General features: G+C 39.3%; 2 protein-coding genes across 4 annotated transcripts in view; one reads left to right on the top strand and one right to left on the bottom strand.

The window, feature by feature from the left end:
• The window catches only part of hdac7a (histone deacetylase 7a), a 63,065-nt gene extending 47,487 nt beyond the window's left edge, over positions 1 to 15,578 (top strand). For all 3 annotated transcript variants that reach the window (XM_063885728.1, XM_063885737.1, XM_063885745.1), the window contains 14 exons: positions 157 to 382; positions 686 to 819; positions 1,004 to 1,124; positions 1,590 to 1,639; positions 2,219 to 2,326; positions 4,376 to 4,431; positions 5,058 to 5,145; positions 5,377 to 5,496; positions 5,605 to 5,702; positions 11,247 to 11,365; positions 11,774 to 11,907; positions 12,422 to 12,503; positions 12,684 to 12,822; positions 13,046 to 15,578. In XM_063885728.1, the coding sequence (XP_063741798.1) occupies positions 157 to 382; positions 686 to 819; positions 1,004 to 1,124; positions 1,590 to 1,639; positions 2,219 to 2,326; positions 4,376 to 4,431; positions 5,058 to 5,145; positions 5,377 to 5,496; positions 5,605 to 5,702; positions 11,247 to 11,365; positions 11,774 to 11,907; positions 12,422 to 12,503; positions 12,684 to 12,822; positions 13,046 to 13,088 (1,518 nt within the window). In that variant the 3' untranslated portion in view covers positions 13,089 to 15,578. The remainder of the gene's footprint in view (positions 1 to 156; positions 383 to 685; positions 820 to 1,003; positions 1,125 to 1,589; positions 1,640 to 2,218; positions 2,327 to 4,375; positions 4,432 to 5,057; positions 5,146 to 5,376; positions 5,497 to 5,604; positions 5,703 to 11,246; positions 11,366 to 11,773; positions 11,908 to 12,421; positions 12,504 to 12,683; positions 12,823 to 13,045) is intronic.
• A 1,822-nt stretch (positions 15,579 to 17,400) lies between these two features.
• Positions 17,401 to 20,877, bottom strand: LOC134869848 (twist-related protein 2-like). The gene is made up of 2 exons (XM_063891820.1): positions 18,799 to 20,877; positions 17,401 to 17,911 (listed from the first exon to the last, which is right to left on the bottom strand). The coding sequence occupies exon 1, from the start codon at positions 20,484 to 20,486 to the stop codon at positions 19,860 to 19,862; it is 627 nt and encodes a 208-aa protein (XP_063747890.1). The 5' UTR covers positions 20,487 to 20,877; the 3' UTR covers positions 17,401 to 17,911; positions 18,799 to 19,859.
• Between the last annotated feature and the right edge of the window lie 1,394 nt (positions 20,878 to 22,271).

The raw sequence follows: 22,271 nt of genomic DNA, 5'->3' as shown, positions 1-22,271 counted from the left end.
TGTTGCCGTTCCAGGCTAAGAAGAAGACCTTTAAAACTGTTTCTGTTCTACACTTTCATCTTAACTGTGTCTTCTTTTAAGTTTAAGGTTGTTAACTTATATTTATATATTTGACTTGACTCTATTTGTTTTGTATCGCGCTTGCTCTTCTTGCAGTCGTTGCTGTGGGAGCAGCAGAAGCAGCTGCAGCAGCTGCATCGACAGATGGAGACCCTCGCAGTGCCCATGTTACGTGGCGGTGGGGGGGTTGGCAGTGGGTTGGGGATCCATCGGCCCCTGTCACGTACACAGTCGTCCCCGGCCTCCACCTCTCTCACTCTGCCTGAGAAGTCCCTGAGCCTGGCCGCGCAGGACACCAGCAGCAAAACACGCTTCACCACCGGTGAGTCACATATGTTTATATGTTAATAAAATATGTAATGATACGATTTTCATAAAAAATATTTAAATCTTAGTGACCGAATGGCTCAGGGGTTCAAGCACAGATTAGATAACGGCATTTATGGTCCCAAATAATAATCACAATAATAATAATGACAAAAAAATACATTTTATTTTATTCTGAAAAAAAGATGCTTTGAACGAATAAATATGTAGGAAAGAAAGTCACCAAACACAAGTTCGTATACTTTATATTGCTTGTACAAAATGAATGTTGAAATGAATTCTGATTTTGTGTGTGCAGGCCTGGTTTATGATTCTCAGATGCTGAAGCACCAGTGTACATGTGGAGACAACAGCAGTCACCCAGAGCATGCTGGGAGGATACAGAGCATCTGGTCCAGACTGCAGGAGAGAGGCCTGAGGGGGCAGTGCGAGGTACGACAGGAAACACCATGAAAAAATCACATTTTATTTATGTCTGAAAATAGAGAGGTTGAACCATAATCTTGCTTTCTGTCTACTTTAACATTATTACGTCTACATCGTCCATGTGCAAAATATGATGGCTTATGTTATGTCACATTTATAGTGCTAACCTCAATTTAAACTGTTCATATAGACTATTCGTGGTCGCAAAGCCACTCTGGAGGAGCTGCAGTCGGTCCACACTGAGCGCCACGTGTTGCTCTACGGCACCAACCCGCTCAACAGGCTCAAACTGGACAACCGCAAACTGGCCGGTACGCAGCCCCTCACACTGCTACTTTAGTAAATTATTGAAAAGTATTATTAACCAGTGCCTCACTTCCAAAACTGTGCTCTGATGTAAGATAAAGGGTTAACATGACAAATAAATTAACTGAAATATATTATTATTATTATTAGTATTGTTATTATACACCAGACACTTAATTTACTTAGACTAAGTATATCAAAAATGAAGGAAAAAATATGCTCTACCTATACCAGCTGCAACGCTAATGCGATGAACACATTAATGCATTTTATTATAAAATCCAGTAATGTAATATATATATATGTAATATATTATTCTAAAACCGTCTGTTTCCGAATTATACCTCCGTTATTTGGTAATAACTAAGAGTATGAATGCAGCACTTTATTTGAATGTAGAAAACCATAAAATAAATAAATGAGAAATGTACTTAATAAATACACTTAACATTTAAGTTTCTGTTTCTCAGGAATCCTCTCTCAAAGGATGTTTGTGATGTTACCATGTGGGGGAGTAGGGGTAAGAGAAAACACACAAACACACACACACACAAACACACACACACACACACACACACACACACACACACACACACACACACACATGAATCTATTTTTGATCATACAGTTATTCTCAAAAGCTCTTAATGAAAGCTATGCAAAACTGTATTGATGAAAGATGATATTTCTTCAAAGCAAAGCAACAGATGAGAGAGAGAGAGAAAGAGACAGGGAAAGAAAGAGGGAAAGAGATTTGGCTTATGTTTGGCTGACAGTCCGTGTCGGACCATGACAACTCAGAACTAATGAGAACAACATGTCCATGACCGGGGATAAAAGAAATGCCTTGGATTTCAGTGTCAAAGCCAGATGGACAAAATGCTAGTTTGTGAACAAATAGAGAAAAGAAATAAAAATAAAAATGTTTTTTTTTTTATATCTGGACCCTCATCTGTGTGTATGATCATCCATGTCCAAGAGAAAGCCTTCAGTTTTGTGTTATTGTCCCATAGGGATCAGATATTATAAATATGTCCATGCTGTTTGATTTTATTCAGTCAGTCACTGGCCTGCATCGTTTGTCCCTCTCATTTGGCAGGTTGATAATGACACCATCTGGAACGAGTCGCACACTTCAACAGCGTCACGCATGGCAGCGGGCAGCGTGGTGGAACTGGCCTTCAGAGTGGCCAAAGGAGAGCTAAAGGTGAGAAACAGAAAGCATCACACGTCATTTGTCAGGCTCGTCCCCAAGTTTTCATTTAATTTAATCTGGAGTTTTTCGTTTGACTCACCCGTCCTGCTTTAAATAGGCCCTGTTTTGATTTAGGATTGTCCCTGTCCTGTAGTATGTTATAGTGGTTCTTTGCATGTAAATGGTCTGAAAAGGCTAAAATCTCTGTGTTTCCTCCAGAGGGGGTTCCCCCACTCCTTTAAGCACTATCTTCTCAAATGCAATGCGAGTAGTTTAGAGATTTCAAACTATGTTTTACAGATGTATTGTTCCCAGAGTTTACCACAGACTCTATGTACTGGTGTCACAAAACAATGTGTAAGCTATAGTACACAATAAAAAATATTATAGTGTTTATTACTGTCAAAATAAGTAAGAGCATCTCCAGTGCAAACCCTGTGATGGCAAAATGTTAGTGGAATGGTGGGTAATTTATTAAATTTTCGACATTTTACCCCTATGCACAAGTGTATACAAGTGAACACTATATAAAAAATATTTTTACCACCATACCTTGTGTCAGACAGCCCTTTCCGATGGGGAATTGAAGCCGTTATCTACGATGTCTTCAAACCTACAAGACTGTAGGACAGAAACATTTCCCCTCTTTGAAGCTGCTGGTACTGCTTCCTTGATCACTTATTTTGTTTGTGTGACTTAGGGTTTTAAAGGGTTAGATTAACCCAACTAGCCCAAAGAGTTCTCCTGTCTCATCGTGCTTTCTTTTTGCTAGACATGAATTTGTTCTTGTTTTCTTAGTCAGATTGGTCAAAAATATGATTGACTGAAAGTATTTATAGCTTGTAGCTTCAAACCACACAGTTCTAACCTAAAAAAAACAACAACAAAAAGAAGATGTAAAACAAGGCAGCCGCTTTACAACACAGAGAATGACAAACATCGTCATAAAGTTCAGTCTATACCGAGCAGTGGTCGTACACAACCACAGGAACAACCACTCCGCTTCAAAACAGCTGTTTCCGAGCTATACATATGGAAGGGAATGTATACTCTATATGTATGTACAATGCTACATAATAAGTAACTCGAATGGCCTCCATTTTGCATTGTATTCACATTGCAACTTGTCATGTGTTTGATCTCATGTTTACTCAACATTTTATGCTTTTTTTTTTTTTTTTTTTTAAACAAATATATAATGATCAACATTAAACAATAAGATGAAGTTCACTCTTAATTTAATTAAATGGGTTTTTAAAAAAAAGGAAAGTAAAGAAAATAAAAAACAAAGAAATTACAGCTTAACATAATTCTTATTTTTGGGTAGGCTATGGCTCAGGGGGGACATGGGGCTCTACCAATCAGAGGATTAGTGGTTCTATTCCCAGTCCCATGTTGAAAAGTGCTTGGGCAAGATGTTTAACCCTTATTGTAAGTAGGCCTATCTACAGTATTGAAGTGTAGCTAAGTTGCATAATAATAACAACAACAATAATAATAATAACAATAATAATAACAATAATTATAACAATAATAATAACAATAATTACAATAATAATAATAATGATAATAATAACAATATTAACAATAATAACAACAATAATAACAATAATGATAATAATAATAATAATGATAATAATAACAATATTAACAATAATAACAACAATAATAACAATAATGATAATAATAACAATAATAACAATAATAACAATAATGATAATAAGGTTTGCAGTCATACAGTATGTGAACCTTCAAAAAATAACAAAGAACCTGCATCGTGTGTTTTATTAGTAGGAATACATTTTGCCATTTAATTAAAATGGCTTTCAGTTATATTATTGGATAAAGGGTTCATAGGTACTTCAAATACAAAATGTCAATATCTAAATAACATTTGAATGTTTGTTTTCTCTAAGGAATATTTTTCTTTATTCGTGCGCCAAACCAACTATCTTCCTATACATCATATAAGCCTTTAACTTTGAAAGACGTTAGTGTCTTGACAGCCTAACTTTGTATACCATCAAACATTGATTAATAGCGTCTTCTTTTTCTGCACAGAACGGCTTTGCTGTGGTCAGACCGCCAGGGCATCACGCAGACCCCTCCAATCCTATGTAAGTGTGTGTATGTTTGTGTCTGAGTGTGTTTGTGCCAGTCACAGCCCCACCGCAGTGTTTTGTTCCTCTCGTCAGCAGCTTCTCTTTGGATGATACCTATGATGTGATACAACGAAGTGACACAATAAGGAAGATGAATAGTTTTTCTGTGGATGTGTTTTCCTCTTGCTAGTCTTTTTTAGGGACTATTAATCTTCTTCCTGTTTATCAGTACAGTCTTGTACAACTACTGTACTATTTGCCGTTTCATATTTATGACATAACCAACAGTAATGGACACATCAGACAGCCAAAGCTTAGTCATCCAGTATTCCCATGACTGTCTGTCCCTCTCGCTATAATTGAGCAAAATAAATGACATTTAAAAAAGACATTCAGCATTTTCTTTTCTCAGTTGAAGAGTTGTTATTATCCATAGTAAGCATATTTCCTTCAGTAGATGGGGGTCTGCATGCCCCAAGTTTGGAGAAATAGACAGTTAGTTATAGCATTGAATAATATTACACTGGCTGTAGTTAAGTACATCATACTACCATACTTTAACAATCCAAACTTTGCTTTTAAAGTCTTTGCTTTCTTAAGCACTGCCTTCAAACTTCATCTTGTCTTTTTGTGTCCACCAGGGGTTTCTGTTACTTCAACTCTGTGGCCATAGCCGCCAAGCAGCTCCAACACAAGCTCAGCGTCAGCAAGGTCCTCATTGTGGACTGGGTGAGTAGGCCTCATGCTGGTGGCTTCACTGTTGTTCTTTATACTGATGAAAAGCCACCGTAGTAATCCTGTGGAATCAGAGATCCTATATTTGTCCCACTGTAAAAGTATTCTATATTTAACAGATCCTAGTGTTTGAGTTCAGTGCCTTGTTACAGGCTAGTTAATTTGAAGATATCTCCTTTGGTATTGCTATGTGTAATATTCAAATGTGTTTCCTCCGTTTGCTAGGATGTTCACCATGGAAACGGCACCCAGGAAGTGTTCTACAACGACCCCAGCGTTCTCTACATCTCACTTCATCGCTATGACGATGGAAACTTTTTCCCTGGGAGTGGGTCGCCAGTGGAGGTGGGTGTTGTCCATGCCATGGCATGGGAGATACATATATATATATATTCTCATTAAACAATTGCCCTGCATGAATACAATATAACATGTGTTTTATTTTGGGTTCAGGTTGGGTCTGGAGCAGGCCAGGGTTTCAATGTGAATGTGGCATGGACAGGAGGCCTTGACCCCCCCATGGGAGATGCTGATTACCTCGCTGCTTTCAGGTACACCCAACAGCTCTGTTTGAAACACTGCAACACAAGCTCACATTATAAGAAACAAGTTCAAGTTGTTACTAATTTAAAGGGTTGATTCACAAAAAAGCTTGATTCTGTTGGTCCCTGTAAGTCATCAGGGTTCAAGCCGTGCATCAAAACAGCCGGGATGACTTATTGGCCACAAGTTTATAAACTTAGCCACATTGATCATTTCAATCAGGCGCAAAAAAAGAACATCATACACTTCTGCCAAACGTTATGGCTGTGTTTGTCTTTCTGTCTCTGCATTTCTGAAAGTTAGCTAAGTTAACCCCATAAATACTGAAGCAGATTTGATATGTTTCACGATTTTGAAATATAATGAGTTGTAATGAGTTGTAATGAGTTATAATGAGTTATAATGAGCAAATGAGTATTTGCACAACCCCTCTGTTGTCCTTCACACTGAGCCACAAGAAACACAGGTCGATGATCAGAGGCTCAGCAACACACCACCTCTGACGCACTTCCTACGTAATTAATAATCCTCCTCATTTGGAGAGCATGTGTCTGGCGCTCCCTGTTTCCAATAACTTGCCGTAAACGGTCTCCAGGTCCCGTGTTTGACAGACTGCGGATCTTTACTTCCTGTTTGTGGGTTGGATAATTGTCATCAGGGGGTGTTTGGTTCCAATAAAGTTTCAGCAGTGTGGGCTCTTTGGTCGTCTGATGCATGACCACAAGGTTACTGGAAAAGTTGCAGACATACAGTAATGGGGGTAAATGTGCGTATGCTCACAAGCATGCATATGTTTGTATACAGTAGCCTACTTGGAGACAAACACATGCATAATGTGTGGGCCATGATCTTAACAAAATTATGAAATTGAAAAATAGTGGGCAACTTTAAACAATGATCCCCTTCTGTTAGGTCCCTGTTGACCTCATATAAGTGGTGGGGACATTTTTTATACACTGAAGTGTTTGATCAGCGCATTAGCATTTTTGTGTCATTTCATCATCAGTAGGCTAAAGGGGGAATTATTTTAAGCTCCCATTAGTTTTTTTGACAACCGGTGCAGTGCCTGTGCCCCACTACTGCACAACGCTTACGTTTCCTTTTCTTTTTTCTAAATGTACTATATAAAATGTGTCTCACGTCCAAATTGCACCACTTGGGTCCCCAGAAATACATCTGAAAGTGTGGAAGGACCAACTGTTTTCAAACATGATCTTTTCAAATAACTCAAAGTGTTTTCATTTATAAAAGAAATAGTGTGCACGGTACTTTTAAGAACATTTGTTAACACATTATAGTTTTAAAAAGTAGTGTGGAAAAATTCGGCCATTTCAAAAAGTGGTGGGGACATGTCACTTGCGTCCCCAGTCTGAATGACACCTGTGATTCACTTGATCACTACCAACCAGTGTGAGATTCATTGAGACCTAAACTGCTCATTTGAAGAGTTTTAGATATGTCAGTAGCAGGCATTCTTTCTTAAGTGTTCTTGAGCAAAAACACTGATTCCTCTCAGCTCCAGGCCTGTTTCTTTGCAGCGTGAGCCTGACCTCTGACTTTTCCTTGCTATAAATTCCTATGAGAATAATTCTAAGCAGTGGGGGTAATACTCCCAGTGTTTTTGAGGGGGAACAATTCACCTCCATGGCAGTCTCATGGACTATTTTGCCAACGCTCAAAATATACTTTGAATATACAGCTGCCAAAATGAGTTTGCATTCTTGTTGGATTTATTTATCCATTTGCTCAGAATTGAGATTAAAATCTCTTCCTTTCTGTTTGTGCCTTAACATCAGAAGTGAAAAAGAGACTTCTAGATTTATGTAATGCTGGCCTCAGTGTTTAGTTTTCGTGGTGAGAGACCTTCCTTTAGTTTTGGACTGTGTAGAGTCTCTTTGTTTCTCCAAGAGGACTTGTTGTGTAGGTTTCTGTTTCATATCATGACAAAATACAGTCTCTTAAGTAATCAGATCTGGGGAGAGTTGAGCAGGATGGACCTTCTCTAGTTCAATGGAAAACCACAGAAGTGATTCAAAGTATCATTTTTAATGCCAGATGCATGGCCAGATCTGGACCTAATATTAGTTCTAAGTTATTCTCTCTTTGTTTGAATCTGCCCGAAGCCCCAGATGGTGAGAGTTTACCACATCAAAACTCTCACAGAGTTCTCTCACAGATAGAGAAAATAAAAATGTGATACCAGAGTTGGAATCACAGATACCAGGGGAAACTTGATCTGAATGACATAGAAAACTAAAATATTTCTGTAAAAATACAAATGTTAAATACATAAATGTTATACAGCTCTGGAAAAAATTAAGAGACCACTCTTAAAACTCTACATGTATGCCAGCCATTCCAGTGTCTGTTGAATTCAAACACAGAGAAATGTTGTCTTTAGTTTATAGAATACAATACAAAATCAAATAGAAATAAACCGGAGAAACTGCAATCATGTTAACATACAAAGGTTAACTGTAACATTTATTCATGCTAAACTTCAACTTGCTTTTTAAATATAAACATAAAAAAAGACTCAAATCTCAAGTTCAAAAAATAAAGAACTGTACAATTAAAACAAATCAACAAATAAAATAAAATGCTTGGGCTGAGTGTATTGTATCCAAGTACTATCCATTATTCGCAAATAAGTTTGTAATAATTATAATAATAATAATAATAGGAAAACTCTGCTAACAAGGAAATAAATTACATTAATATAGCAATTTGATATTCATTATGTAAAAAACAAAATAAAAACTATTCAGTTTAAGAGCATAGAAGCACACATTTTAATGCATGTTCTTGTTCAGAAGTCAGCCCAGAGCTATCACTGTTTTGCTGGTAAGAGCAGAGGTGAAGAGTAAACTGCTCTGCATTTACCCAGAAGTAATCGCTAGTAATATTTTAGGCTGTTTTGAAAGCAGATTTCTAATAATTATAATAATTACAGTAGCCAGCCGCTCCACACAATCTCTTGTCAGTTCAGAATGTGAAGCCACTACCTTAACCCTCTAAAATGAGCATTTCCCTTTCATGCAGTCAAAATCCTCCCACCCCCCACCCGACACTTATGCCTCCCTTTTGTAATTAATAAAGTTTGAAAATGCAAACCGGTCTCTTGAAGTCAAAGCCATTTAATGGATTACATTTTATACGTTTTTGAGTGCTCCGACTTCAGAGGGGGATCCTTGTTGCGTTTTCACCTTATCCTTCACTCTCACCCTGCCTCCCCCCCCCCCCCCCCCCGCCACTCCTTCTTTTTCCATCACCCAGACCCTCACCACCACACACATCCTCCCTCTTCCTCTCCTCCCTTGATTGATCTTTAATAAGCGTTCCCTCCTCTACCCCCACTTCCCCCCTCCGTCTTTCCATTAGTTTTGTCTGTAGTTGCTCTCCGTGGGGGGAGCGTGGCAGCTTTAATGGGTCTACAGGGGAGGTGGGTTTTTTGCGGTTAAGTGTGTGTGCAGGGAGGAGTGGGGTGTGTGTGTGCTCTGCTTCATATGCACAGGGCTGCGATGAAGGTTTTTATGGATTGCAATGACTTTATGAATCAAATCTTAACACACCGCCAACAGGACGACGCAGAAATCTTTTTTTGGTCATGCATGTGTGAAAACGGATCCATGTGTTGCATACATCAGTGTGTATCTGCGTGTGTATGCTCATGCTGGAATGTGTTTGTGTGTTTTATCTCTGTGTCCTCATTTATGTCCATGAGCTCATGTTGTCCATCTGCATGCAGTCAGGGCAGCAGTATGTGTTTGGATATATATGTGTGTGTGTGTGTGTGTGTGTGTGTGTGTGTGTGTGTGTGTGTGTGTGTGTGTGTGTGTGTGTGTGTGTGTGTGTGTGTGTGTGTGTGTGTGTGTGTGTGTGTGTGTGCATGTGTGTGTGTGTGTGTGTGTGTGTGTGTCAGGGGAGGGAGGGAGGTCTCCAAAGTCCCCAGGCAGAATAATGAAGGTAAATGGATCCCAGATGGACAGTTTTTTTTCCTCTTTTCTCTGTGTTGTCAATGACGTGAGGAGAGTGACAAGCCTCTAATGGGAAACAGACTCACACACTCCCACTTTGATCTCCGCCGACTGCATCGCGCCGCAGAATCAAGCCTCCCTCTGCCGCTCTCTTCCTAACAACAATAGCATTAAGGAAGTCTTCTGTTTGAAGTCCACAAACAACACTGAGTAGCAACAGCACTGTATGAGAGTTGACTTGTGTTACTTAAGGCCTGCGCAGGTTTTCCAACACAGAAACAATAGACCTTTGTTGGCTGCTGAGTCCAGCATCAGCCAAACCTTTTTAGATTTGACCATGAATTTATCGTCTTAAAAAGGAAGAAGACGTTTGGAAATGCACTGTTGGATTGGGCAATATTTCACTAAATATTATGGACAGCCTTCACAAGCAAACTTATGAAATGAAACCAAGTTAAAGTCTATCAATCAGTGACTTATAAATCAACTAAGATGTGAGCTACAGCTGATTGTACGAGTGCTGTTTCATGTTCTTCAGTTAGGTCGAGATTTGACTCTTTTAAAGGAACGGTTTGGATGTTTTGAAGTTGGGTTGTATGAGGTATTTAACTAACTCAGTGTGTTACCCACAGTAGATGACAATCATCATGCCTCCAGTTAAATGAAAAAGAGTTCTTCATGGTGGGAAAGCAATGTACTTCTGAGGGCTGCAGAAAAATACATTTTGCAGCCTCAAAGAAAGACCAACCAGATTAAAGTTTTGGTTAAGGCTACATTTCAAATATTGTAACTGCACTCTGACAGAGCTCTCATCCTGCTATCTATGCTGTTGGCAGGAAATAACAAACATGAGAGTTTTTGGTTTACCGCTGCCTCGATGGGTTTGTTTGTTCATATTATTGTGTGACTTTTTTGATGCCAAACTAACCAAAGTCACACAAATAATCTAACCGACCGAGGAAGCTAAAACACAGATAACAGCTTTAGTTTCCCAGCAGGCTGTCTGATGGCAAGGTCAATTGTTGGAAATATTCTTAAAACTGCAAAGCGTACACTCTAACAGATTTATTTGAATACAGTCATTGAATCATACCAGCACAGAAGCTAAGACACTACAATGCTCTTTTTAGGATCTTAGAGACTATATTGAAGCATGGACTTGTTTTGGAAATTGTTTTTCCTGTCACTGCATAGCTGTACTCTACGGTATTCTGCTATTGCTTTTTATATCACTTTTTTATTTCCTCTACATCTATTCTTTGTGTTGAGCTCTATAATTAAGTTTCATAAAGAAGATTTTGTTTTTCCATGGAGCAGTGTGTGTCTGATATATTGTATTATATTTTATATGTTTAAAATGTGTTATAATAAAACAATGGCTGTGTGTTGCAACATGGAGATTGCACACATGCAGTTTAACAGATATTACTTGTCAAAAAAGAGCTAATTAGCATACATAATGGAACAAATGTACAACAAAATGACACACTTGCTCTATTGTTATATATTACTTACTTAGCAGCAACAACAAAGTTTTTCATTGGTCTGTATTTGTGTTTGCATGTTTCCCTGCAGGTCTGTGGTGATGCCCATTGCCCAGGAGTTCTCTCCGGATGTTGTTCTGGTGTCAGCCGGATTTGATGCCGCTGAGGGAAACCCTGCTCCTCTGGGAGGCTACAAGGTCTCCGCCAAATGTAAGCACAGCTCTCCACCAAAGCCTGTCCTGCAGACTTTGCCTCGGCCTCGATTTTAGCAACAAGAGCTTCATGCTCTTGTGGAACACTATTTAAAGATATTAATAGATTATTACTGCTCCTGTCAAGCCCAGTGCAAGGCTTTTACCTTCACTCGCTGCATCACTGATGTACAGGCCATAATTACAGTCATTAGTAGTTGGCGTTTTTGCTGCGGGAGGATCCACAAGATAAAAATAGACATTTGTTTTTATAGAGTATTGGAAATTATAGCGAGACTCGATTTGGTTAGTCTTAAGTAAGGGGTCTCATGATTGCAGCTGACCTGTCAAACTTTGTTCTACTCTGCCTTAGCATGCTTTATAATTTGTGTTAACATTTCTGTGTGTGTTTGTTTGTGTTTGACAGGTTTCGGTTTCCTGACCCGTCAGCTGATGTCTCTGGCAGGGGGTCGTGTGGTGTTGTCCCTCGAGGGAGGTCACGACCTCACAGCCATCTGTGACGCATCTGAAGCCTGTGTCAGTGCACTCCTGGATATACAGGTAATGCATGCTGGGTAATGGAGTTCTATTTAGATGTTTGCTTTAGATTTATCTGTTTTACCAACCTTTCCAGGGTTAGTGGTATTTGACATTGAAGATAATATAGTTTTCAAAAGTCGTAGGCAAGGAAAGATGGAAAATATCAGCGATTGCTCCAAGCTTAGTTTAAGTTATTCCATGTGGCAGGAGTAATCCATCATCTGGAAAACTAAAAAATCTAGTTGGGATGTCAGAATTCATGAACCCATTTACTTGAAACACTAGCATTTGCCTATAAACTCATATTTTATACAAACAAACAAACTTTATTTTACTGGCAAGTTATCACCAGTGTTAATTAAATGGTACCTTGTTGTTTTTTTATACCTATAAAGTTGGACCTGATAACAATTGAATCTAACTTTTATAATCATATCTCCTAAGTCAATATTAACAAAGCTTTTATCCACTTTAAAACATGAATCAGAATAAAATACAATTTGGTTATCTTCATGGCTGCCTCTCTGTATCGCAGGACCCACTGTCGGAAGAAGTCCTCCTCCAGAGGCCCAACGCTAACGCAGTGTGCTCCTTGCAGACTGTCATACAGATACAAAGTAATTCATATTCTTTTATTTGTCAAAATTTGTGTGAATTCCCCTGAGTTTCATGTTTTGTTTGTTTTTTTTTTCTCTCTCTCTTCTTCCTCTTACCCCCAAACCCTTGAAATCGGCATATGTATTCAGATAATAATAGCATTCCAAAAACAGTAACCTGTTTCTATGTGGTTGTTGCAGGTCAGTACTGGCAGAGTGTGAAGGCCTACAGCGGATCCGTGGGTCTGTCCTACCTGGCTGCACAGAGGAGAGACTGTGAGGAAACTGATGCTGTCAATGCTCTGGCCTCCCTCTCTGTGGGAGCTCTGTCCAACAAGAGGTACAGCACACACACATTTGTATTTAATTTAATTGTTTTACAAATATTTCTTCCTTGTCCCACCCTACTGTGTTCTGATTTGCTTGTATGTCTTTGCACAGTAGAGCAGGACTAGGTGTTAAAAAAACACTAAACAAATACACATTTAACAATCAGGCAAAGACTAAAATCACTGGCTTCATGTTCCCAGCTCTTCACTCACTGCCTGTGTCTCCCCCTCCAGCCTCCCTGACGAGCCAATGGAGCATGACAGTGACTCCATGTAGAAAGATCAGAACAATCACCTCACTGTCAGCATTTGGGTGCTTACCTGTAGTGTTGGATGTCCTGCGCTGTGAAACCACCATGAAGGGGGAGTGTTTGTAATGCCACTGAGCCCCGCCCACCTGCCTTATTCACACACCAACAGACACACAATGCTGAAACCCAACAGGCCTGCAGTGTGAGCACGTCCAAGCTGGCAACCACTACCTTCTGAAACCTCACCAAAGAGCAATACAAGACATTTTTTTGTTACTGTTTATATCCACTTACTGACAATGGATGGTGTGTGTGTTCAGAGGTCCAGGAACCTTTATAGGAACAGACAGAATTCTGATGTCCAGCTCTGAATCCTCTTGAAGCACTATGTACCAGCAGCCTTAACAATGCCTTAACGTAAGGACCAACGGAAGGAAAAGACTTCCTTTCTCTTCAGGTGAAGATACACCTGATGGTTGCTCAAATAAGGAGGAAGGAATATGGAACATAGGACATGGAGATTGTCTGTTTGAATGATTTCTTTGCATGCAGTTTAACCACTATAAGAAAATGAAGACACAAACTGTGGTTTTGTAGAAACAAAGAAAAGGAAAATGTCCTTTTTATTGCACTGTTCATTCCATAATGTGAACCGTAAGAGAAATTCCTAAACTCTGGGATAAAAAAAACAACTACTCCTCTGTAGATTATTAAAAAGGAGGATTTGGATGACATTTCGTTCTCTGTATATCTGAGATGTCTTAAGTGAGGACACGTATCATCCTGATACTGTAGACTGTATTTCCTATGAAGTTAATCCAAAAAGTAGGCAATATTTTTACGAGCAGGATTATTTTTCCACTACTGTTCAGTGTCTCATACACAAATGGATGATGAACTGTCAATGTACCACTAGTATTGAAGACTGTATGTTATTGTTTATATTTTAGACTAAAGGAGCATTCATTCCACCGTGGCACCACTGAGGACCATTCGTACTGTTCTATAGTAGCAAAAATGTTAATGCACTTAAAGGATTTCACCCAAAGAAAACTGCCTTAAGACAGGACCCAACACAAGGGACAAGTATGGATTCTGCTGGACTTTTCAAACACAACCTGTGGAGCAAAAAGAATATCTTGTATGCAGACTTTTGTATACCGTCTATTTTGATAATGAATGTTTTTTTCATTTTCTTCAAAAAACAGCTTTGGAGATCCAGGCTCTCTCAAAGTGTAATTAAGGAAACATTGTGTTTTGTTTGCAACTGTAGCAGCTCTTCCTGTCACTTTACAATCAAACTATACAGTGCCATGCTAAACATGTCGGCCCCTCGTCCACACACAGGTCATGTCGCTTGCCCGTTTGAAGAATTCTTCCAACTACCCTGCTATAGGGGCATGTAAGGGCTCTGCATTCCAAAAGTAAAAATAACAAGATCGTGTTTCTTAGTTTGGAGGTTTTATTTTGAATCCATTTTTCATGCACTCTTGCTTTGACCAGGTTACGGTTTTGATGACCAATTCTTCCGTTTATTAGGTTACAGCTGCAGAAAACTGCGACAAAATGATTCAGTTGAAATAACGTGGCCAAAAAACAACAACAAATTCCATAATAATTCCATATCTTATTTTCGAAAAGTGAATATATACACTAAAGCTCTGCAATGAACTTAATGTTTGACTGTTCACATGGCTTTGTCGGAGGTTTTAACATCCATGATTGGATTTAAAGCAGCACAATCAGTTTTTTTTAAAAGTCTTATAGGAATTAAAAACAGAATGTAAAAGAAGCTTTGTAAATAGAAGAATAGCTTGAAATTAGCACAGCAAGTTAATGTGAATGGTCTAAGGAAGTGTTGGTTAGCACCCTGGTTGGAAACTGTGAGCGTTGCTTTAGTCGGACCCTGGGCATCATCTGCCCAACAGAAGGCCTCAAAGAGTTTATAGGAAGCAATATGATAGAAGAGCGAAAACTTTTCTCCTTAGCAGAAGTCCCTGTGAGAAATATTGCAGGTAGGGTTCTGTAATGTACATAGTATTCTTAACAGCAAGTGACGGCATTGAAACAAAATGCTGTGTCTCTCTTATCCAGCAGCAGGTGCATGTAGTTTCTATGAAGTTAATATTGAGTGCGTGTTTGTCCGTCAAATACTGTAAATGACCTCCTGTATTATATCCCCAGAGGCCATTATTGCCTCAACTCTTAATTCCCTTTAATACTGATGAAATGTGTACATTCTCACTGTAAATAGAAAACCCCAAGACCAAAATACACACGTCACACATGTGCCTTGATGCTTTCAGCAGGATGTGTATTGGTGACTCTTGACTAACTGGACTTACAGTAACTCTGTATCTATAAACGTGACCTTGAAATCTTTGTTTCATGCTATTCTTTATTATTTACCTGTATTTCTCCTGCACATTTCCTACCATGTGTATGTATAGAAAGATTCTATTTTGTACTGTTATTTTCATCTTTTCCTCTTGATTAAAACAAAAGAATTTCCAGTATTTAAGACAATTTGTGTTGTTTCTCTAAACTTCATCATATTAACTTGTATTATTCATGCATTCATGAGCATAACACAGACACTTTACAAAACCTTGTTTCTATTTAATTGTTAACTGAATAAGAAGAAAAGGAGAATCATTTATTATATTCATTATGAGCTGTTTATTTCAAAACACTAATTAGAGTAAATGAAAGTATTACCAGAATTGAAATATATTTAAATAAGCACATTTTAAGATAATTATCATCATAGGATTCTTCTTCCAAATGTATGGTTTGGAAGAGAGGAAAAGGAAATATTTTTTACCAAAGTGTACCAAGTAATGAAATTGAGTTTACTGTGATTTTCAATAGTTAGAGGCTATAGAAGAGGCTAACTAGCAATATCTATGAGTGCAGTTTTAATGACAGCCTCCATCTTGTCTCTAGCTGCAAGCTAATTAGCTCAGTACATTTTAGCTGCACTGTTAGCAAGCAGATAATACTGTATGCTAGCCTTAATGCTAGCTTTAGCCAATTATGACCACACTGAGATGTCCTTTTAATATTAAGGTTGAAAGTTTGGTTACAACAAATTGCGAAGTATGTTGCAATAGCCTTAGCTAGCTAAAAAAAATAATCACCTGTTTTAGTGTCTTCGTTATTTATGAATGTTGTCAGACAAGTTACTTAAATTGTGTTAATGGTAGGAATGAAAAGCTATGTGTTGAAGCGACCTTCAGTGATAGCTATAGTGTGTTTATTTTCAATGTCTTAACCTTTTTCCCATCCATTCCCTATGAGGTTAGAGTGGCATTGATCCCAGCTGTGTGAGCAGTCAGCTGCTAGAAACCTGGATCCACAGAGCAAGCACACTTCTCTGGTCTGTGAGATTTTCCTTTTTCTTATCAATGAGCATGTAACTTGTCTACTGACAAAGGGCAGAACATGAATAGTTTTTAAATTAAGGCAATATACACATTTATATTCATAATTTCCATCACAACTCCACTCTACTCCTACCTCAGCAGAGGTCTAATCAGATAAACTTGAAACACCCTATGTTAGCAGTCTTGGTTGCAGCACGTTTTTGCTCTTTTACTGAAAATAATGCACATTACAGCAAAGATTTTGATCAAAGCATAATGCGTTTTTTGAGAGGAAGATGAGTAGCAGTTGAAATCAATGTTAAGTAACATCAAATGTTATGATATTTAAGCCATTGTATTGTTCAAATCTCTACCTTTTAAGTGAACCCAAAGCATATTCAAATCTGTGAGACTCAATCTGTAAAAAATGTAGGTACTATTAAGTCCAACAATTCCACAGTGTTGATTAAAGAATGCTATCAGAAGACAAGAAGAGTAAAGTTATTTTTTTATCATTTGAATAATAAAAAATGGTTGGCAGTTCATGCCAATTCTGATAAATGTCGTTATGCCACACTGTAACTGTTCCTGTGTGGATTAACACTGTGAAACCTTAAATGATCTAACTCTTGCTAATGGATACGCAACAGTAAAGCTGGCTGCTGGCCAGTGTAGCATAACTGCAAAGATCAAGCTAAAAACTATGAATTTGAGCCCAAACAGGCTATAAATTTTCCCGGAGCCTTTAATTGCACATTAACGTGTTCTTTTTGGAGGAATTAACTGTTCCTGACTGACCAGGCAGAGGCACACAGACCTCATTAAAAAAAAAAGACCGGGGGAAGGAGGAAGGAAGGGAAAACAAGAGAGGCTGTTTAACAAGAGAGACAGGAGACAAAGAGGGTGTGGCGCCAGTATAAATCTTTGCACCGTTCATCATCCACTTTGAGCAAAACAACAAGAAACTCGTGAAAAAGTTTGAAGACAGTTTTATTTTTCAGACAAATGATTCATGTTGCATCTATCACTACGTCAAACATGTTTTCTGCTTGTGATATCCAATCACACTGTATCAGTGTCACTCACCACACTGTATTTTCTTCAAGTAAATTATCCTTAAAAACAAAGCCATGCTCTGATTGTAAACTGGTGAACAAGAAATTAACATCAATTATGTCAGAGATTATAGTTTGCTTCAACTGCAGGTAAAGTCTCTTAATACACTTTTCTTGTATTATATACAGGGTGATAAACACTTCATCTAAACAGTAAAAATGTTCCCGCTATTGTCCAGCTAAAGCTCTTTGATGGTTTAGTTTCTCCAGAAATGTCCTCTTGCCCCATATCAGTGTGCCCTTTTGATTTTCCTAAACAGTCCGTTTCTCCCAAAGTGAAGTAACTGAAAAGCTTCCATTTGCATCAAATGATTTAAACTTGATGGTAGCATGAACACCAGAGAAGATCACAGTCAATTTATTCAGCAGCTGGAAAGACAAAAAAGACAAACGTGTTACTGTTGATGAGTTTTTAGCCCTACAATTAAAAAACATGTATCCTTGTTCCATAAAAACAAGAACATCAATGGGGCAAAGACAACCAAAAACATTTAATTTCAAAAAGTTATGTCATCTATGGAAAATAACACAAAGAATTGTCACCATTTTAATTCATAACAAGCTAGAGTTAATATCCTAATTCAGAATACTTCTTTATGTAAATATAATAATACAAGGTTTTGCATGGGCATTAAACTGGGGGTTCAGTATTGACAGTATTGGCAAATCATTATTGTTGGGAATTTTCATATCACTGAAAAAAAAAAAAATTGTACCTGTCAAACAATCAGTTATTTTCCAACTGCTGTTTTATACATAAAATGCAAAGGGGCTGCTTTTCTCTTTTGGCCCGGAACAAAAATTATTTTGAAATGTCAAGTGTCTTCTAACATGTCAGTGGATGTTGGTCCTGTGAGACCACACTGTGCTTACTGTGAGCCTCAGTAAAAGCGTTCATTAGTGTTCACAGGAGCTGGAAACGTTATCCACCTCCCTGGGACATGCTAATGATCGGTTGCAGGGCTTAATGCATATTGGCAATGAGGAACAAGTGGTTTGTCATGGATATGTATTGAAACAAACAACATGTCAACTATCATCTCTAGTTTGGTCCTTTTTATAGGAATAGAAAGCTAAACTCTGCAGGTGATGTTCATTCGATTGGTTAAAATGTAGTTTTTTATGTGTGTATTTCAATATTTTAAGAGACCGCTTTCAAACCCAGACATTTGGAATGTGTGTGTTTCTGCATGGGTGCGTGCACAGGGCTACACCTATAGTTGTGCACATTTGTGTGTGTATAAATCAGCTCTCACCTCCTCCATCACTTCCAGTGGTTTATGGGAGCCCAGCAGGGAGCCACATCGGGCTCCTCTTTGAAGGTGACACGCATGATTCATGGCTTTTCAAGACCGTTTGTTTTCATTACGCCTCCTCGTCAGCTCGCTGTAGCTGCATCACTGTTTCGTGCAACGCAGGCACATTTGGGCCAGAACGAGAGGAAAGAATTTCAAGAGGAGAGTTTTTTTTGGCACTACAAGAAACAAAGGGGCTTGGTTTGGGTACAGAGAGAAGAAACTTAAATCGGGACGACGGCTGCCCTGCCCACAGCTGCTTTTTCCACCAGCGCTTGGGTTCAGAGGTGGTCAGGGAATCATGATATGTCTTGGAAAACTAGGAGTTCAAGGTTTGGAAAAGTCAAAGGTCCAATCTCTGTTGGAACATCCAATTTTATCTTTCCAGTTCTTCCTTTTTTTCTAATCCCTCCTCTGCATAGTGGCTCATTATATAACACAAAACGTTACACACTTTCTAGACCCAGGCTACATACCTATGAAGATGATGATAAAGACGGTGCGAAAGGTGGCAGTTATGATGATAAAATCAACAGAAATGACACCTGAGTTCAAGTTACAGAACCCGAGAAAGCCAGTGGATTGAATGTTACTATTGGTCACCTGTGATGTCCAGTTTTGGGATTCATGTAAACAGAGCACAAACATTGTCAAAAAGAATCCTTAAATAAGCTTGGAATCATAAGCTGAGCACAATGTCCCTGTTGTACTTCTTTAGAATGCTACTATTGGCATACTCGAGCAATTATATCTGCTTTTGGCAAACAAAATAAAAGAAATACAACAATCCATCTGGCTTCTCAACAATAGTGGCTTTAAAATCAGCTCCTTCCAACTTCAAATGTCAATGTTAATAAGTCTTTCTGACATCATTGAGGCAAGAGGAGAAGTTGAGGTGATAAATAGTCAACAGGTGAGCTGACACTCCTGAGCGCCTTTGCGTCAAGTAAGAGTATTTCCTTGTCGAGTGGAATTCATCATACGATTTACGACAACAGTCAAAAGATAAACTTTAGGAAGGGCTAGTGGCCAGCAGACATGGACGACCAGGCCCCCTCCATCCTCCAGACCGAGAAGGCGTAGCTCAGTCTCTCGTGGGCCAAGTAGTTACATCCGGCCAGCTTTGTGTCCATCTCGTCATTCTCCAGAACCTTATACAGGAAGTCGATGTATCGCGACGCCAATTTAAGGGTCTGGATCTTGCTCAGTTTGTCTGAGGGGAGCGTTGGGATTATTTTACGCAACGATGTGAAGGCGTCGTTCAGAGATTGCGTACGCTGTCTCTCTCGGATGTTGGCGATCACCCGCTGCCCGTGAGGGTCCTCCTGACTTCCGGGACTGTGGCCAGGAGAAAGGGACGGTCCCGAGGAAGGCGACCGATGTTGAGGACTCTTCTTGAGTCTTTTGGGTCTGGTCAGGGTGAAGGTCTGGATGTCTTCCCCTTGCTTGACCTTGCCATCGTGTGCTGATGTAGTGGGAGTTGTAAGTTGATCGTCCGCATTTGAGCCCGTCTGCCGTTTACGCCCGGTGACCCCAGGTGTTGCTACAACAACAGGGCAGGCGTTAAAAGGTGGTCTTCCTGTGTTTTCCTCGCTGGAAACCACCCCTCCCTCAGGGTGGTCATCATTGGACTTTTCCTGCTCTCTCATGCTTTTTTTCTGTCTTCTCTTGGGGCTCTCAACCCTTCACTTCCCTGAATATATCCAGTGCTTCTCTCTTGCGTTCAATATATCTCTCTCCACTCCCCCCCTTCTTCCCTCACTGTTTTCCTCTTGTCTGTTTGTCTTCAGGGAACTCCCTCTGTTACGTTTCTCCGGCCTCCTGATGTGTTGTTCTTCTTTTCCGAAAGTTATCAGCTTTGCCGAACATGCCAATTCGAAATGGGTAAGTAATCAGCGCTTGGCTTTGGATAACCACATTGCCTCCTTATCCACACATGTGGAAACGAGCCAATGGTATCTTTCAAGGTTCTGTCAGTGTGCACTGCATCGGCAAATCCAACCGTTCTCATGTCCCGCTCCTGTGGCTGCATGTGAGACAACAGCAACCTGAATCTGACTTTTTAAAGGGAGGGAACCATGAAACGTTCAGCTTCCCTCCCATCTGAGTCACCGATTGGTCCGGAGAACTTTTCTTGGACAGCTGAGCTGAAGACAACAGGAAGAATGAGCCATAAGCGATTGGTCGGATCAAAGAGACGAGGCGGAGACAAAGGTGCGTCGTGCAGCCAACCAGATCGAACCCTCGTGACGTTCGCTTCTTGTCAGAGAAGTTGCCCAAGTTTATAGGTTCCAGATTTCCTCCAAGGCAAGACGCTACCATCCCCCTTCTCACAGCCTGGCTCTCCTTCCCCCCTGCCTCCACTCTTCCACAACTCAGCACCATCATCAAGTATAGTTCAGAGAAAAGAAGAAAAAAAAACTGTTAAAAAAAAGGATCTCCACAAATGTTTTTGTTTCTGGGTTGAAAGTCCCATAACTTCTTTCTGCCTTATAAATAGTGAAACGTGGTGATTCTTTAACCCGTAACATTCCTGGCACATGTTGTAATGGTTAAATACGTGTTAAATAATTCTTTCATGGTTGACATTCTGGTTCCTTAGAATTATAAAGAAGTTACGATTGTGGTACGTAGGTCTGTCATCATTAATGATTGAATAGGAATAGACTAAATTACTAAAGGTTAATACAGAAATACAATAGTACCCCTTCTTAAAGTTCCATAACACTAACTCTGGCCTCCAATCAGACATCATCATAAGGCAAAAAATCCTTATTGGTGTTCCAAGAAATTATTGGAAAAGTTCCTCATCAGCTAGAAATGTCACACCTTCTTTATGAAGCAACAAAGACGGTGTGTTTTATTTCACTGCCAGTGACTTGGCTGTTATTTTTCATCATAGACCTGGAGGGAGGAAAGAGCTGGCACACTGTCAGCTCTGCAGCACTGAGGTCTAATCCCAGCATTAGGGAAAGAATGAGTTGCGTGGATCAGTGGGAGGCCTGCTCCACTGAGCTACATCTAGAACAAGCCTCGGTCCAGGTCCAACGTGGACTTTGCTCTTAAAACTCCTGGGTGAGACTCAAGCATGACTAACAGCCACACATCGAAAATGAAATGGCCTATTGTTACCTTTTTGTGATTAAGAGACAAAATGATTCCCTCTGAGTAAAAATGATTTTATTCAGAACTGAAGGTGTCTTCTTGTGAGCTTAAAGATGACGCTTATCTACATCAAGAAGGGACACTTCCATTTATCCTGCTCACTTTTGTGTATTCTTTTGTTCAACCAGCAATTGTTGGACTAATACATAATATATAACATGGAGTTCCAGTGATCCAGCGTTTTGTTTTTCTTCATCATCCTCGTTTATACCCTTGTGCAATCCAAGCCTTCATACAGAACCTAGATTTTCCAATAACATACTGGAGTT

This window comes from Eleginops maclovinus, chromosome 1, assembly GCF_036324505.1.
Source record: "Eleginops maclovinus isolate JMC-PN-2008 ecotype Puerto Natales chromosome 1, JC_Emac_rtc_rv5, whole genome shotgun sequence".
Classification (NCBI taxonomy): domain Eukaryota; kingdom Metazoa; phylum Chordata; class Actinopteri; order Perciformes; family Eleginopidae; genus Eleginops; species Eleginops maclovinus.
Note: the sequence above shows the minus strand (reverse complement) of the source record. Positions and strands in the feature narration are given on the sequence as shown.